Source organism: Chrysemys picta, chromosome 2 (genome assembly GCF_011386835.1).
Source record: "Chrysemys picta bellii isolate R12L10 chromosome 2, ASM1138683v2, whole genome shotgun sequence".
Taxonomy (NCBI): domain Eukaryota; kingdom Metazoa; phylum Chordata; order Testudines; family Emydidae; genus Chrysemys; species Chrysemys picta.
In genome coordinates this window covers 63,969,075-63,983,136 of record NC_088792.1, presented here as the reverse complement: position 1 = coordinate 63,983,136, position 14,062 = coordinate 63,969,075, and the positions used below count along the sequence as shown (strand labels likewise).

General features: G+C 40.8%; 1 protein-coding gene across 18 annotated transcripts in view; it reads left to right on the top strand.

The window, feature by feature from the left end:
• Positions 1-14,062, top strand: part of TRA2A (transformer 2 alpha homolog) — a 51,690-nt gene that overhangs the window by 22,760 nt on the left and 14,868 nt on the right. For 6 of the 18 annotated variants that reach the window (XM_005290858.4, XM_024106747.3, XM_065583355.1 and 3 more), the window contains one exon: positions 7,619-7,807. In XM_005290858.4, the coding sequence (XP_005290915.2) occupies positions 7,619-7,807 (189 nt within the window). Of the gene's footprint in view, positions 1-729; positions 793-2,187; positions 2,251-7,618; positions 7,808-14,062 lie in introns of all 18 variants that reach the window. The other 12 variants (XM_065583351.1, XM_042861352.2, XM_065583356.1 and 9 more) reach the window with 3 other exon arrangements.

Genomic DNA, 14,062 nt, shown 5'->3' with positions numbered 1-14,062 from the left:
GAGCTTCTGCCCCATATGATGCCCGCAAGGTTAGGTAGATGGAGATTGACCTAGATCATGGCTTCAGAGTTGTATGTTTGTATCCATGTCCAATCCGCAAACGTGGTCTGTGGATATCCGCAGATTTGCAGGGCTCTACCCATGTGATGTGGTTGGAGAATTAGGGGGCCCGGTCTAGCTCCTTCTCTAAACAGCACTACTGGAGTTGCTCTGGTAGGGCCCAGATGTTCCTAATACATCGTGTGCTGTGGCAGCCTGGTTCATTAGAATGTCTGTGTTCTGTTTAATATTTTGGCATGCAGACAGAATTTTCCTAAGGAATGCTAATGAAAGAAGGGAAATTATTTTAACTGTTTATAACTCTGCTAAATCTGAAAGGAATTTCATGGGATTAAAGGCACTTCTCTACCCAAGGGCTTTCTAGTTGCCAAATTGCAAAAGCCTGCTGCGAACAGTGTAGGTGTTAGAACTTCTGGAAAAAGAGTTACAAGAATCTGATATGATGGAAAGTGTAATCTCTATATTTAGGTTTCTTTACCACCAGTTACTCCTGTAATAGTGCATGGCATTGTGCATTTTTTATATGTTTTTTTCTTCCGTTTATCTTTAACAAATAGGTCTAAATATTTCATCATATAATCTCCTGTTTTAAATACTTTGAATAGATTTGTTTTGCATTTATTTGTATATTTGAGAGAATGAACAATTTTCCTTGATCCAACAATGTAGGTCAGAAAGCATAGTGATAAAGTGAGAAGTGCCAAAAGTCAAGCAGAGCTGGGCCTTACAAAGGTAATTAAAATCAATAGTAAAAGGTTCTTTAGCCCTATAAACAAAAAGAAAACAAGGAAGGAAGTGGGATGCTAAACACAGGACAGGGTAGAGATTAAAATAATATTAAGTATGGCCTAACACCTAAACAAATACTTTGCCTCAGTTTTTAATAAGGATAATGAGGTGCTTGGGGGCAGGGGTATGGTTGCTGATGGGAATGAGGATATGGAAGTAGAAACTACCACATTGTAGAGGGAGGCCAAACTCAAAACAGCTTCATGAGATCAAATCGAGGGGCCTGGCTAATCTCCATCCAAGAATATTACAGGAACTGGCTCATGAAATTGCTATCCAATAGCAAGGATTTTTAATGAATCCATAAGCTCGGCTGTCATACCATGTGACTGGACAATTACAGACAGAGTGCCTATATTTAAGAAAGGGGGAGGGGCAGAGTAACTTGGGCAACTACAGGCCTGTTAGTTTAACCTCAAATATATGCAAGGTCTTCAAACAAATTTTGAAAGAGAGTAATTAAAGACATAGAGGTAAATGGTAATTGGGATAAAAAAACAACATACCCCTCTACCTCGATATAACACGATCCAATATAACACGAATTCAGATATAACACGGTAAAGCAGCGCTCCAGGGGGGCGGGGCTGCGTGCTCTGATGGATCAAAGCAAGTTTGATATAACGCGGTTTCACCTATAACGCGGTAAGATTTTTTGGCTCCCGGGGACAGTGTTATATTGGGGTAGAGGTGTAGTTTTACAAATGGTAGGTGAGGCCAGACAAACAGTTTTTCTAAACAGAAAGAACATAAGAACGGCCATACTGGGTCAGACCAAAGGTCCATCTATCCCAGTATCCTGTCTTCCGACAGTGGCCACTGCCAGGTGCCCAGAGGGAATGAACAGAACAGGTAATCATCAAGTGATCCATCACTTGTCGCCCATTCCCAGCTTCTGGCAAACAGAGGCTAGGGACTCCGTCCCAGCTAATAGCCATTGATGGACCTGTCCTCCATGAACTTATCTAGTTCTTTTTGGAACCCTGTTAGTCTTGGCCTTCACAACATCCTCTGGCAGAGAGTTCCACAGCTTGACTGTGCATTGTGTGAAGAAATACTTCCTTTTGTTTGTTTTAAACCTGCTGTCTATTATTTTCATTTGGTGAGGCCTAGTTCGTGTGTTATGAGGAGTAAATAACACTTCCTTATTTACTTTCCCCACACCAGTCATGATTTTATAGACCTCTGTCATATTCCCCCTTAGTGGTCTCTTTTCCAAGCTGAAAAGTCCCAGTCTTATTAATCTCTCCTCATACAGCAGTGGTTCCATACCTCTAATCATTTTTGTTGCCCTTTTCTGAATCTTTTCCAATTCCAATATATCTTCTTTTTTTTTAGATTGGGCGACCACACCCTGCACGCAATATTCAAGATGTGGGCATACAAAGGATTTATATAGAGGCAATATATTTTCTATCTTTATCTATCTCTTTCTTAATGATTCCCAAAATTCTGTTTGCTTTTTTGACTGCCGCTGCAGATTGAGTGGATGTTTTCAGAGAACTGTCCACAATGACTCCCAAGATCTCTTTCTTGAGTGGTAACAGCTAATTTAGACCCCATTATTTTATATGTATAGTTGGGATTATGTTTTCCAATGTGCATTCCTTTGCATTTATCAACATTGAATTTCATCTGCCATTTTGTTGCCCAGTCACTCAGTTTTGAGAGATCCTTTTGTAGCTCTTCACAGTTAAGTCTCAGCCAGACTATTTTGAGTAGTTTTGTATAATCTGCAAATTTTGCCACTTCACTGTTTACCCCTTTTTCCAGATTATTTAATAATATGTCAAATAGGACTGGGCCCGTATTGACCCCTGGGGGACACGACTATTTACTGCTCTTCATTCTGAAAACTGACCATTTATTCCTACCCTTTGTTCCCTATCTTTTAACCAGTTACAGACAATGCTTAGTAGTCCTGCAATTTCACATCTGACTTATTTCAGAATTTTTGGGTGAATACCATCTGGTCCTGGTAACTTATTACTGTTTAGTTTATCAATTTGTTCCAAAACCTCCTCTAATGACAGCTCAGTCTGGGACAGTTCCTCAGATTTGGCACCTAAAAAGAATGGTTCAGGTTTGAGAATCTCCCTCACATCCTCAGCCGTGTGAAGACCGATGCAAAGAATTCATTTAGTTTCTCCACAATGGCCTTATCCTCCTTGAGTGCTCCTTTATCATCTCGATCGTTCAGTGGCCCCACTGGTGGTTTAGCAGGCTTCCTGCTTCTGATGTACTTAAAAAAAATATTTTGCTATTACTTTTTGAGTCTTTGGCTAGCTGTTCTTCAAATTCTTTTTTGGCCTTCCTAATTATATTTTGACATTTCATTTGCTAGAGTTTATGCTCCTTTCTATTTTCCTCACTAGGATTTAACTTCCACTTTTTGCCTCTCACTGCTTCTTTTACTTTATTGTTTAGCTACGGTGGCTCTATTTTGGTTCTCTTACAAGGTTTTCTAGTTTGGGGTATACATTTAAGTTGAGCCTCTATTATGTTGTCTTTAAAAAGTTTGCATGCAGCTTGCAGGGATTTTACTTTTGGCGCTGTACCTTATAATTTCTGTTTAACCTCCTCATTTTTGTGTAGTCCCCCTTTTTGAAATAAAATGCTACAGTGTTGGGCTGCTATGGTGTTTTCTCTGCCCCAGGGATGTTAAATTTAATTATGTTAATGGTCACTATTACCAAGCTGGTCCAGCTATATTCATCTCTTGGACCTGATCCTGTGCTCCACTTAGGACTAAATCAAGAATTCTCTCTCCTCTTATGGGTTCCAGGACTAGCTGCTCCGAGAAGCAGTCATTTAAGGCAGGGATTGGCAAACTACGGCCCTTCAGATGTTTTAATCAGGCCCTCAAGCGCCTGCTGGGAAGTGGGGTCTGTGGCTTGCCCCACTCCACGCTTGCCATGGCTCTGTGCGGCTCCCGGAAGCAGCAGTATGTCCCATCTCCAGCTCCTACTCGAAGGGGCAGCCAGGGTGCTCTGCATGCTGCCCCCGCCCCAAGTGCTGCCCCCACAAGTCCCATTGGCCAGCAACCGCAGCCATTGGCAGCTGCGGACGGGGCAGCTCGCAGAGCCGTCTGGTCACGCCTCTGCTTAGGAGGCAGAGGGGTTCATGCTGCTGCTTCCAGGAGCTGCTTGAGGTAAGTGCCGCCCACAGCCTGCACCCCGACCCCTCGCGCGCCCCAACCCCCGTCCCTCCCCCCGCACCCCTGTCCCAGCCGTGATTTCCTTCCTGCCGCCAAGTTTCTGTGATGCCTATTATATCAATATCCTCATTTAATGTAAGGCACTTCAGTTCACCCATCTTATTAAAGCACTTTAAAAACTTGTCACTTTTAAGCTGTCTGCCATTATATGACGGCATGTAGTGATCTAATCTACCTGGATTTCAGTAAAGCATTTGATACAGTTCTATGTGGGAAATTATTAGTTAAATTGAAGAAAATGGGTATTAATATGAGAATCAAAAGATGGGTAAGGAACTGGTTAAATAAAGGGGAAACTACAACAGGACATGTTGAAAGGTGAACTGGCAGGCTGGAGGGAAGTTATAGTGGAGTTCCTCAGGGATTGGTTTTGGGACCAAGCTTATTTAACATTTTTGTTAATGACCTTGATCCAAAAAGTGAGCACTAATAAAAACTGAATGACTCCGTGGGGACATTGTCAATACTGAGGAGGACATACAAAAAGATTTGGATGACCTTGAAAACTGAAGTAATAGAAAAGGAATTAAATTTAATATTGCAAAGTGCAAGATCATGCACTTCAGGGACTAATTACAAGAATTTTTGCTGTAAGCTGAGGATTTACCATTGGAAGCGACTGAGGAGAAGACAGACCTGGGTATATTGATTGGCAGCGCAATCATCCTGTGATCAGTGTGATGTGGCCATGAAAGTGGCTAATGCAATCCTAGGCTGCATCAGATGAAACATTTCCAGTAGAGCTATGGAATTACCATTGTGCAAGGTACTGGTGAGATCTCATCTGGTTACAGTGTACAGTTTTGGACTCCCATGTTTACGATGAATTCAAACTGGAACCAGGTGCAAAGAAGGGCGACTAGTATGAGGAGAGAAGTGGAGAATCTGCCTTGCTAGATGAGACCTATGGAGCTTGGCTTGTTTAACCTAACAAAATGAAGGCTGAGGGGAGCTATGATTGCTCTCTGTAAATACATCAGAGGGATAAATACCAGGGAAGGAGAGGAGGTTTTTAAGGGCCATTGTTGTCACAGGAACAAATGGATATAAACTGGCCATAAATAGGCTTAGGTTTGAAATTAGACAAAGGTTTCTAACCATCAGAGGAGTGAAGTTCTGGAACAGCCTTCCAAGGGGAGTAGTGGGGGGCAAAAAACCTAACTTATTTCAAGACTCGGCTTAATAAGTTGACGGAGGGGATGGTATAATGATAGCCTGCAGTGGCCCATCCACTATTGCAAGTTCCAATTATCCCCAGCAGTCTGAGATGGGACGCTAGCTGGGGAGGGTTCTGTGTTACTACAGAGAATTTCCCAGGTGTCTTGCTGTTGGGTCTTGCTGACATCCTCGGGGCCTAACCAGTTGCTATATTTGGGGTCAGGAAGGAATTTTCCCCCAGGTGAGAGAGACAGGTTTTTTAGCCTTCATCTGCAGTGTGAGGCATGGGTCACTTGCTGATTTGAACTAGAGTAAATGTTTGATTCCCTGTAACTTGAAGTCTTTAAATGAAGGTCTGAGGTCTTCAGTAACTCAGAGGTTATGAGCCTATTACAGGAGTGCGTGAGTGAGATTCTGTGGTCTACTTTGTTCAGGAGGTCAGATTAGATGATTACGATGGTCCGTTCTGGCTTTTAAGTCCGTATCTGTATCAGTTCTCACATTAATTATAAAAATTTCTGTATAATATTGTAAATGAGATTACCCACAGACACAGAAAACTTTAAGCTTTGTAAATTATAAACAATGGTGAAAACCAGGTAGAAAATGGTTTAGTCATGAGAAAAGCTTAAAGAAACACCATCAGTTTGTGATCTGGTCAATTAAAGTAGTAGTTTTGGAACCCATGTTTGTCCAAGAATGCCCAATCAATTTTTTATAGCATGTACAATCACATTTTTCTTTTTAAACTTTCACTTTTATTGTATAAGAAATACACAGAAAAACACAAAGAAATAATTAAAACTGATTGTGCATTTGACATTATTGAATAAAGTAAACCGATTGAAGGTACAAAAGAATTTTCTCACTAAAATTTTAGTTAGTAATTTTAAATTCTAACAATGACAAGAACAAAATTATCATACAGATGTTTGATTTTTAAATTTGAAGTGTCTTTATGCCTTAAACAGGATGGAAACCTCATTTCAAAAGGCACAGGGCCCACACATTGTCACAAGGAGTGTTTCTTTTAGAATAACTGACATGAATAAGAAGTTCATGCCAATTGTAGAGATATGAGATCCCTTAGGGAATTAAGGAATGAAATTACACTTTTTTTATGTAAGTCAATGATTTTCATCAAGTTAGTGGTCACTGAAAATATCAGTGAATTATTCCATGGCTGTGGAATTAAGCTCCAAAATGAAAAATAAAAAATAAATTGTAATTTTCTTCACAGTTCCGGGGATCAGGAGCATGTAAACCAGTGCACTTTTTGTGGCTAGAAAATCTGAAACGATAGTTCTGAAAGGTGTGAACTGCCCCATTAACTTCATTGTTCTATCTAAAAATAATTAAATAAATTTCAACCTTATTAACTTTCACTGCTAATTGTAGCTGAAACATTCAGCTACTGCAATTAATCCTACAGTCCTAAAGTGCTTCCGACAGTTCCGAATGTGCCAAAAGTTTCAAAACAGTTTTTACAATGCATTGTATTAAAACTAAAATATCTAGCATATCAAAAAATGAAAATGTGGAGACAATATAAAATAAATGTAATAAAAAGTACTGTCGTGATTGTATGGGTCAATGTTATATTTTTAAAAAGTAGGTTTAGTAAAATTCAACTGAAATGAAGGTGCCAAAGAATTTCCAGTCTACCATGTAAGAATCCTGGCATCTTGCTGCAGAACTCTGGTCCTACTGGTTTTGGAGTGCCAAGGTCCCTTTAAAATAGTACACATCTATACTATTTAGATAAGATGAGCTTGTGATCTTGGTCTGTTTAGAGGGATAGGACAGATATGCACCTTACAAACCTAAATTGAGCCTTTTATTTACAGACAAAAAACTATTGTGGGGGGGGAATGACAGAAATATTCACAATCTTTGGGGAAGATTACAGGTATAGTAATAGTTGAGATGTCCATAGCTAGCAAAAGATAAATTAGGAATTCAGGCACCCCTACGCTAAATATTCATGAATAGAGTATTAAATGACATTCCAGTCTCTGCAGAGAAGTCAAGGATGGAATCTCAATGGAGAGTAGTGCTACTCTGACCACTAGTGTCTGTCCTTCCAAATCAGGCCAGTAGCATATTAGGGAGGGGCAGTATCGGAAAGCTTCTGGAGCAGCTCTCTATGTTGTACTTGCTCTGTAGGTGAACAAAGGGCTTCAGATTCCAGTACCGTGAATTCAGCATTGTTTGCTAATATTTAATTTGCTGTAATAGATTTTATTAAAAAAAAAGTTTGATTTTTGAAAATATCTTTTAGTTCATTAAGGTTGAAGTGCTAAGCTTTGAATAACCAGGAAAACAAATAGTAGTTGGCTGATATGATAGTAATAACATTTTAATGGAATATATTTTGAACTTTCGTTTTAACAGGCTAATCCAGATCCTAACACATGCCTTGGAGTGTTTGGCCTCAGTTTGTATACCACTGAGCGAGACTTGCGTGAAGTCTTTTCCCGTTACGGACCTTTGAGTGGCGTCAATGTGGTTTATGATCAGCGGACTGGACGATCAAGAGGATTCGCTTTTGTTTATTTTGAGAGAATAGACGATTCTAAAGAGGTAAATTCATGTTTATTGCTCTTGACTGTAGTTCATTCTTATTACATATTTGTAAAAAGCTTCACAAATATTTTTATAAACTAAAGAATTTAAATATATTTTGTGAATCTCATAAATGCTGAAAATAGCTGTCAAAATAGTACATTGGTCAAATTCATGAGAAGTAATGATTTGGTGTTTATAAAACACTGCAATTTTATACACAAATATATTGTTTAAGCAAACATTATTAGGCTTGACAGCTGTAAAGTGCAATCAGTATACATCCATTAACACAACCATAACTACCCACTAATGCAAGCCCTATTTGCCTCACTACATCTATTACAAAATGGAAATAAAATCTTTAAAAGGGCATGGACTTTTTTAATGTTACAAAACTTTTTAAACATCTGCCTTTAAAAAATTACTTCTCTCTTCCCTGAGCAGTCTCTTATCTATCAGAATTGTGAGAAATACCATTGTTTTCCCTCACATAGTCTTGAGCTTTTGTCTGTCACCATTGGTTTAAGGAACAAGATTTGGACAGCTTAGTTTGACTCGTCAGTGTGTGCCATTTTATTGGTCAGTGGGTTACTAATCAATGCAAAACAGTTACGACACACCTTGTTGCTGGGGTTGATCATTCTCCAGCCATGATATGGTCAGTTGAGGAGGAAAGAATGGAAACCAAGAATCTAAATTGATTTTTGCACAAGGGGTACAGAACACTATATTAAATTAGTGTCTTTTTTAAAAAGAGGTGTATTGTTACTTCTTTTCTTGATATGAAATTATATTGAAACTTCTGTGGCTGTGAGGCCACCTCAATTAAAGATACTGTATCTCCAGTTTTTCTAAACAGTGCTCTGTCAGAATGAAGAAAAATAGACACCAAATCAACAGTTTCAAGTTTACAGTCAATGCTGCTTCCATTAAACTAGTTTCTCAAATGCTGGGATGTGACACCTCCCGTACTCTCCTCCCAAGTGGGTCATGAGGGGGTAGCTACCCAATTGGTTGCACTCCAGGGGCTAAGAAACAAAAAACTTCCTATGTTTAGGTAGAAGGCATTTTGATTAAGAGGAAGGGTGGGTTAGTGGTTAACACTGGACTGGGACTTGAGAGATATGGATTCCGTTCCTGGTTCTGCCATAGATTTCTAGTGTAACTACGGATGAGTAATTTGCAGGTTAAGTTTCCTGATTGTAAAATGGAGATTATAGATTCAGGAATTGCAGTAAAATGGAGAACACCTCATGAGTGTAGAACAATGTTTTTTGTTAAGCATTCATGTGACAAGAATGTGAGATAGGAAGAAAGCTACCAAAGGCTTCAGCTTTTAGGAGTGGGGAAAAGAGAAACTTTCTTTTTCTTGCAGTTACTTCACTCTGTTATTCCACAATAACTTGAAACAGTTGGATGGAAGGAAGTTGGGGAATGGGGGAAATCATAGAGTTATTATCAGCACCTTACTCAACACATTGCCCCCAGTCTCCAAACTGAGGTCCAGTTTCTCGTTGAGGAATCCATATTTGCACTTCTTTGTGGCTACAAATTTTTGTGGGATTTTGGATTGGCTCCTCGGTGGGAACAGTTCATATCCATAGTACTAGACCATGCTCCCTCTTGTTCAGCTGAAGTAACTGGAAGAAGAGCACTATTTTACATACCTTTGGGAATTACTTGCCATATGTAGAAGTCATGCATGCCAACGTGTGTCCTTTAAAGTGATCCATGTAAACAGCTGAACTTTCTTTCCTGTTCAATGCTTTAGACTTTCATGAAGTAGTCCAAAGTAAACAAGTGTTTCTTTGGACCATTAGCAGGTTCATGTGCATTCTGACATGTCTGAAAATTGACTAAGATTCCTTTGAGATTTTAATGTGACCCTGGCAAAGCTGATCAGCTTTAAAATTATTTAGTACCTGTGTTTTCTGCTACTGAGTAATTGGCTACAGAGACCCCACCTTAAGCAAAACTTAAGATTTCATTTTAAAGTTTCTAGCCCTCATGGTTATGAAGAGAACATGAAATGAGTGTAAACTGTCTCCGTATTGTCTTCCTAAGTGTGTAGACAGTCTGAAACAATAGGTCTAAGAGGTGTGAATTATCCTCATGCTCAATAGAGCGTTAATTCTGGAACCTAATTATGACAGTTTGTGTCAGCCTTGTTAACTATAACAATGCTGACCACATTAGCAGAAACATCTGGCTATTATGCTTATTTCACAATCATAAACTGTTTTCCCAGTTTCCAAAAGCCCCAGCTATCTCTTAATCAGCTGATAGTCTCCAGCTTCCACAATGCAGTTCTGTATTTTCAGCACACAATTCTGCAGCCGATTAAAAAACTGATAATTATGGTGCAACATTTAGTTGAATTTAACATGCTTTTATTTAATTCTGTAAAATTCTCCTTTAGTGTGAAACTGCTACAGAATTTCCAGTCTTTCACCAGAGTGCTAAATTTCTGTCACGGTAGAATTTGGGTCCATTCAGCATGTCTCAGAGTACACACAACTGCCATCTCTCCATATGCTATCCAGTCCCCTCTACTTAAGTAAAAATATCATAGGTGGTAACAACCAAACTCCACATCACTTAATAGCCCCACCCTATCATTTCTCATTAAGTATCAAGATGTCGACTTCCACCTCTGATTGTCTCATGATACTAGCCTCGATTACCCATTTGTTAGATTTTCAAACAAGGACCGTCATGCTTTCTCCCATGCAGCCCCTCATGCTTGGGAGGAGCTTCCTGTAAACATCCGCAAAACCACTTCAGTGTTCTCCTTCAGATCCCTCCTTAAAACCCTCCTATGCCACGATGCACCCAAAAAAATTAACAGTTGGGTTATGGTCTCAGCACACCAGTAGCCAATGAGGCTGGCCAGTATTGTCTAATTGCTTCCCTGTGCTCTTTGTTGTAACCCTCTGTTTCTTGTTGTATAATTAGATTGTAAGCTCCTTGGGCAGGAACCTTCTTTTTTGTTCTCTGTTTATGAAGCGCCTGTCATAGTGGGGTCCTGGTACATGAGTACATCTCATAGGCAGTACGAAATTACATATAATTAATATCTGTGGACATCTTGAATTTTTCTGTCAGACTTTAGATAGGTCTTGAGAAAGAGGCAGTCCTTGTAGCAGTAATTAATGGCCACTCTCCAGCTATGGATAAAAGCAAAACCTCAACCTTACTTTGGCTTTTGATTCTATTGTTGCATGGCATAGCTAAAGTAGATGGCATAACACTACACTCATTCCAACTGAACAGGACCCAGATAGAGGTGTTGGAAAGCTGCTCCTCTTTTTTCTTCAATTGATGTCCCTATGGGTGCTCCGCTTCAGGCATGCATGCACCTGTTGATCCCATGATTGGAGATTTTTACTTAGCAATGTCCATTCAGTCTGCTCATCCATCCCTATGCCTCCTTGTGCCAGATACCAAGGCTATATTGGGGTGTGTGGGCAACTGCCCTGAGTTCCTTCTCAATTGCCTCAGCCTGAGACTTAGCCTTAGTGTGTCCTCCTTGAGTGTGCCTTGGCTTTTCTAATATTTCTATAGTGGTATAGTTGTTAGTATAGATTTAGTTAGATAAGTAGTGAGATAATAGTTTTACTGTCTTTACCCTCTGGGAGACTTTTACTTTTCCTGGCAGGGCATATCTGGCATACCAGGCTTCAAACATTGCGTCTCCTGCTGAGAGGCTGTACTTGTGCGAGATGGCCACTCTAAGTGTGTTGGTTGCTTGGGAAGTCTCACGTCTGCCAGAAGTGCAATTTCTGCCTGGCCCTCAAATCCAGGGCAATGAAAAAGGAGGTTAAACTCAGTCTGCTAATGATGGAACACTCCTTTCAGACAGTTGCTGAGTCTGGTCAGGAGACAGACACAGAGAGACACACACAGTACAACTGTCTCCAGACAGCACCCCTTTTACCTCAGCACAGGCTCCTCCTAAGGAAGGAAGAACTTTGGAGGCTTCAGGAAATGCTTCTAAAAAGAAGAATATTGGCTCTCGCCCTAAGGATCCAGCTCCAAAACAAGTCCAGGACCCTGATGAGATCTATGGTCTCTGAAGGCTCTACCTCTTGACTCGATACCACTGAGTCGAAGGACTCCTCATCCATTACCAGAGGGGTTGTAAAGTCCTAGAGCACCAAGGAGAAAGAGAGGTCCAATCGGGACTTGGTACCTTCTGTCAGCAAGGAGGGCAAGCGCAGACACTCAGGACTGGCACCATCAAGTTCAGCCTAGCTGTCAGTACTCATGCATTCGGCACCAGCAAGCAACAGCACCACACACCATTGGCTTTTATTTTGGTATGCCTACCATTGGCGGTACCATCAACTTTGGCAACCATGGCCTCCGCTACCGTGTCGGTACTGATCCCCTTTTCGGTACCACAGGAGTTCAGATATACTAAGGGAATATCAGCCTTTCATCCTCCACTAGAACGATTTTCCATATTTGCTCATGCAGTATGGTCTAGGCTTATTAAAGGTTTGAGGAATGTCTGTCTCCAGATTAGAAACCCTGCCCCAACCTCAGACCTCAGTCTGGTACCTCAGTCTGGTACCTTATGAGACCTCCATTCGACCCAGTGGCAACCTGCTCTGTTGCTTTGGTCTATGAAGACAGCCTTTTTAGTAGCCATCACATCAGCCATAAGGTCAGGGAGATTGGATCCTGGATGGAAGATTCTCTTTCCCTGTCCCCCATTTACAGTGTCTTTAAGGGTAAGTTCTCTTTACATCCACACCTTAAATTCTTATCTAAGGTTCTATCAGAGTTCCACCTTATTCAAGCCATTCATCTATTGGTGTTTTTTCCAAAGCTACATAGTTCTCTACAGGATTTTTGTTTATATACCCTAGATGTCAGAAGGGCATTGGCCTTCTACTTAGATGGGATCAAGCAATTTAGGAAGACACCTAGGCTCTTCATTTCCTTTGCAGATAGATCCACACAGTTCTCAATCTCTACTCACAGGCTATTAAGATGGATATCTAGATGTATTTATCACTTGTTATGATGCTGTGGGTGTTCATCCACCCCCACCCCCAGGGTAATAGCACATTCAACCAGATCGCAGACAACATCTGTGACATTACTGATTGAGTGTACTAATATCTGAAATACTGTAGGGCTACTACATGGGATTCAATACATATGTTTTCAAAATATTACACCTAGCTCCATGCTGTCCATGCTTGGTTCTGCAGTACTGTCTTCAGTTCCGGACTCTCTTCTGAAGCTCCCTCCTCCACTGAAGGTACTGCTCAGAAGTTACCTAAAGTGGAGCATTCATAGGGACACTTCTCAAAGAAGAGGAAGTTGGTTACTTTGTGCAGTAACTGGTTATTTCAGGGGTGGCAGAAGCACTCTAAAAGTGCGGAGACCACTAGCGCCCAAACTGTGGTCCCTTCCCCCCCTCTTGGTCACTTGCCCCTGTGGCTGGTATACCCTCGCACTTTTAAAAGTAGTGGGGCCATGGCCCCCTTGCCTCTCCTGTTCCAGCATTCCTGAGTTCTTTGAGAAATGTGTCTCTAGGGGTGCTCCACTACCCACCCTTTTTCCCCTCTGCTTCAGACTATTCCTGTTTTGGGTGGAGAAGAAAGGGCAATTCACCTGCGTGCCCCTCAATAGCCTTGGTACTGGGTGAGAAGACATGGGGCACATGCATGGGCTGAATGGACACTACTAACTGCCTCTGATCAAGGGCTTTCAGGGGTGAATGTGCACCTGAAGGGGGAGACATCTCAAAGAACCACAGTTACTTCACAAAGCGAGTAATTTATTCCCAAAGAGCTCTCATGTAGAGTACTGTAAAGATCTACTTGCTGAGCTTACAAGACACCATGGGGGTCAACTGACAAACCCATCTTTGTTTTCAACAGATGCAATAAATGACTTCACAGTTATATTCCAGTGTTTCCAAAAGATCAGCTGTTGAACAGCCTTAATTCACCCAGCTTCTTGTATCTAACACCAACTGAATAGGTGTTGCTATTACTACAAAGGCTGTGTTGAGGGCATTTCTTGCTGCTATAAGCTTGTAGCAGTCCTGCACTATCATGCTATTATATAAGGCAGGGTTGTTTCACTTGCCAACCTGAGACCTGTTTTTCTTCAAAATATATGCAAAGTTCACATGTGGTCCTTCCTGCGTGCTTTTTCAAAACAATGTTGCTTAGAATCTTTAAGGGTCCAGTTTGGTTTTTAGTTGCTATTTTCAAAGCAGAGGTACCCAAACTATTCTACCTGCTAGAG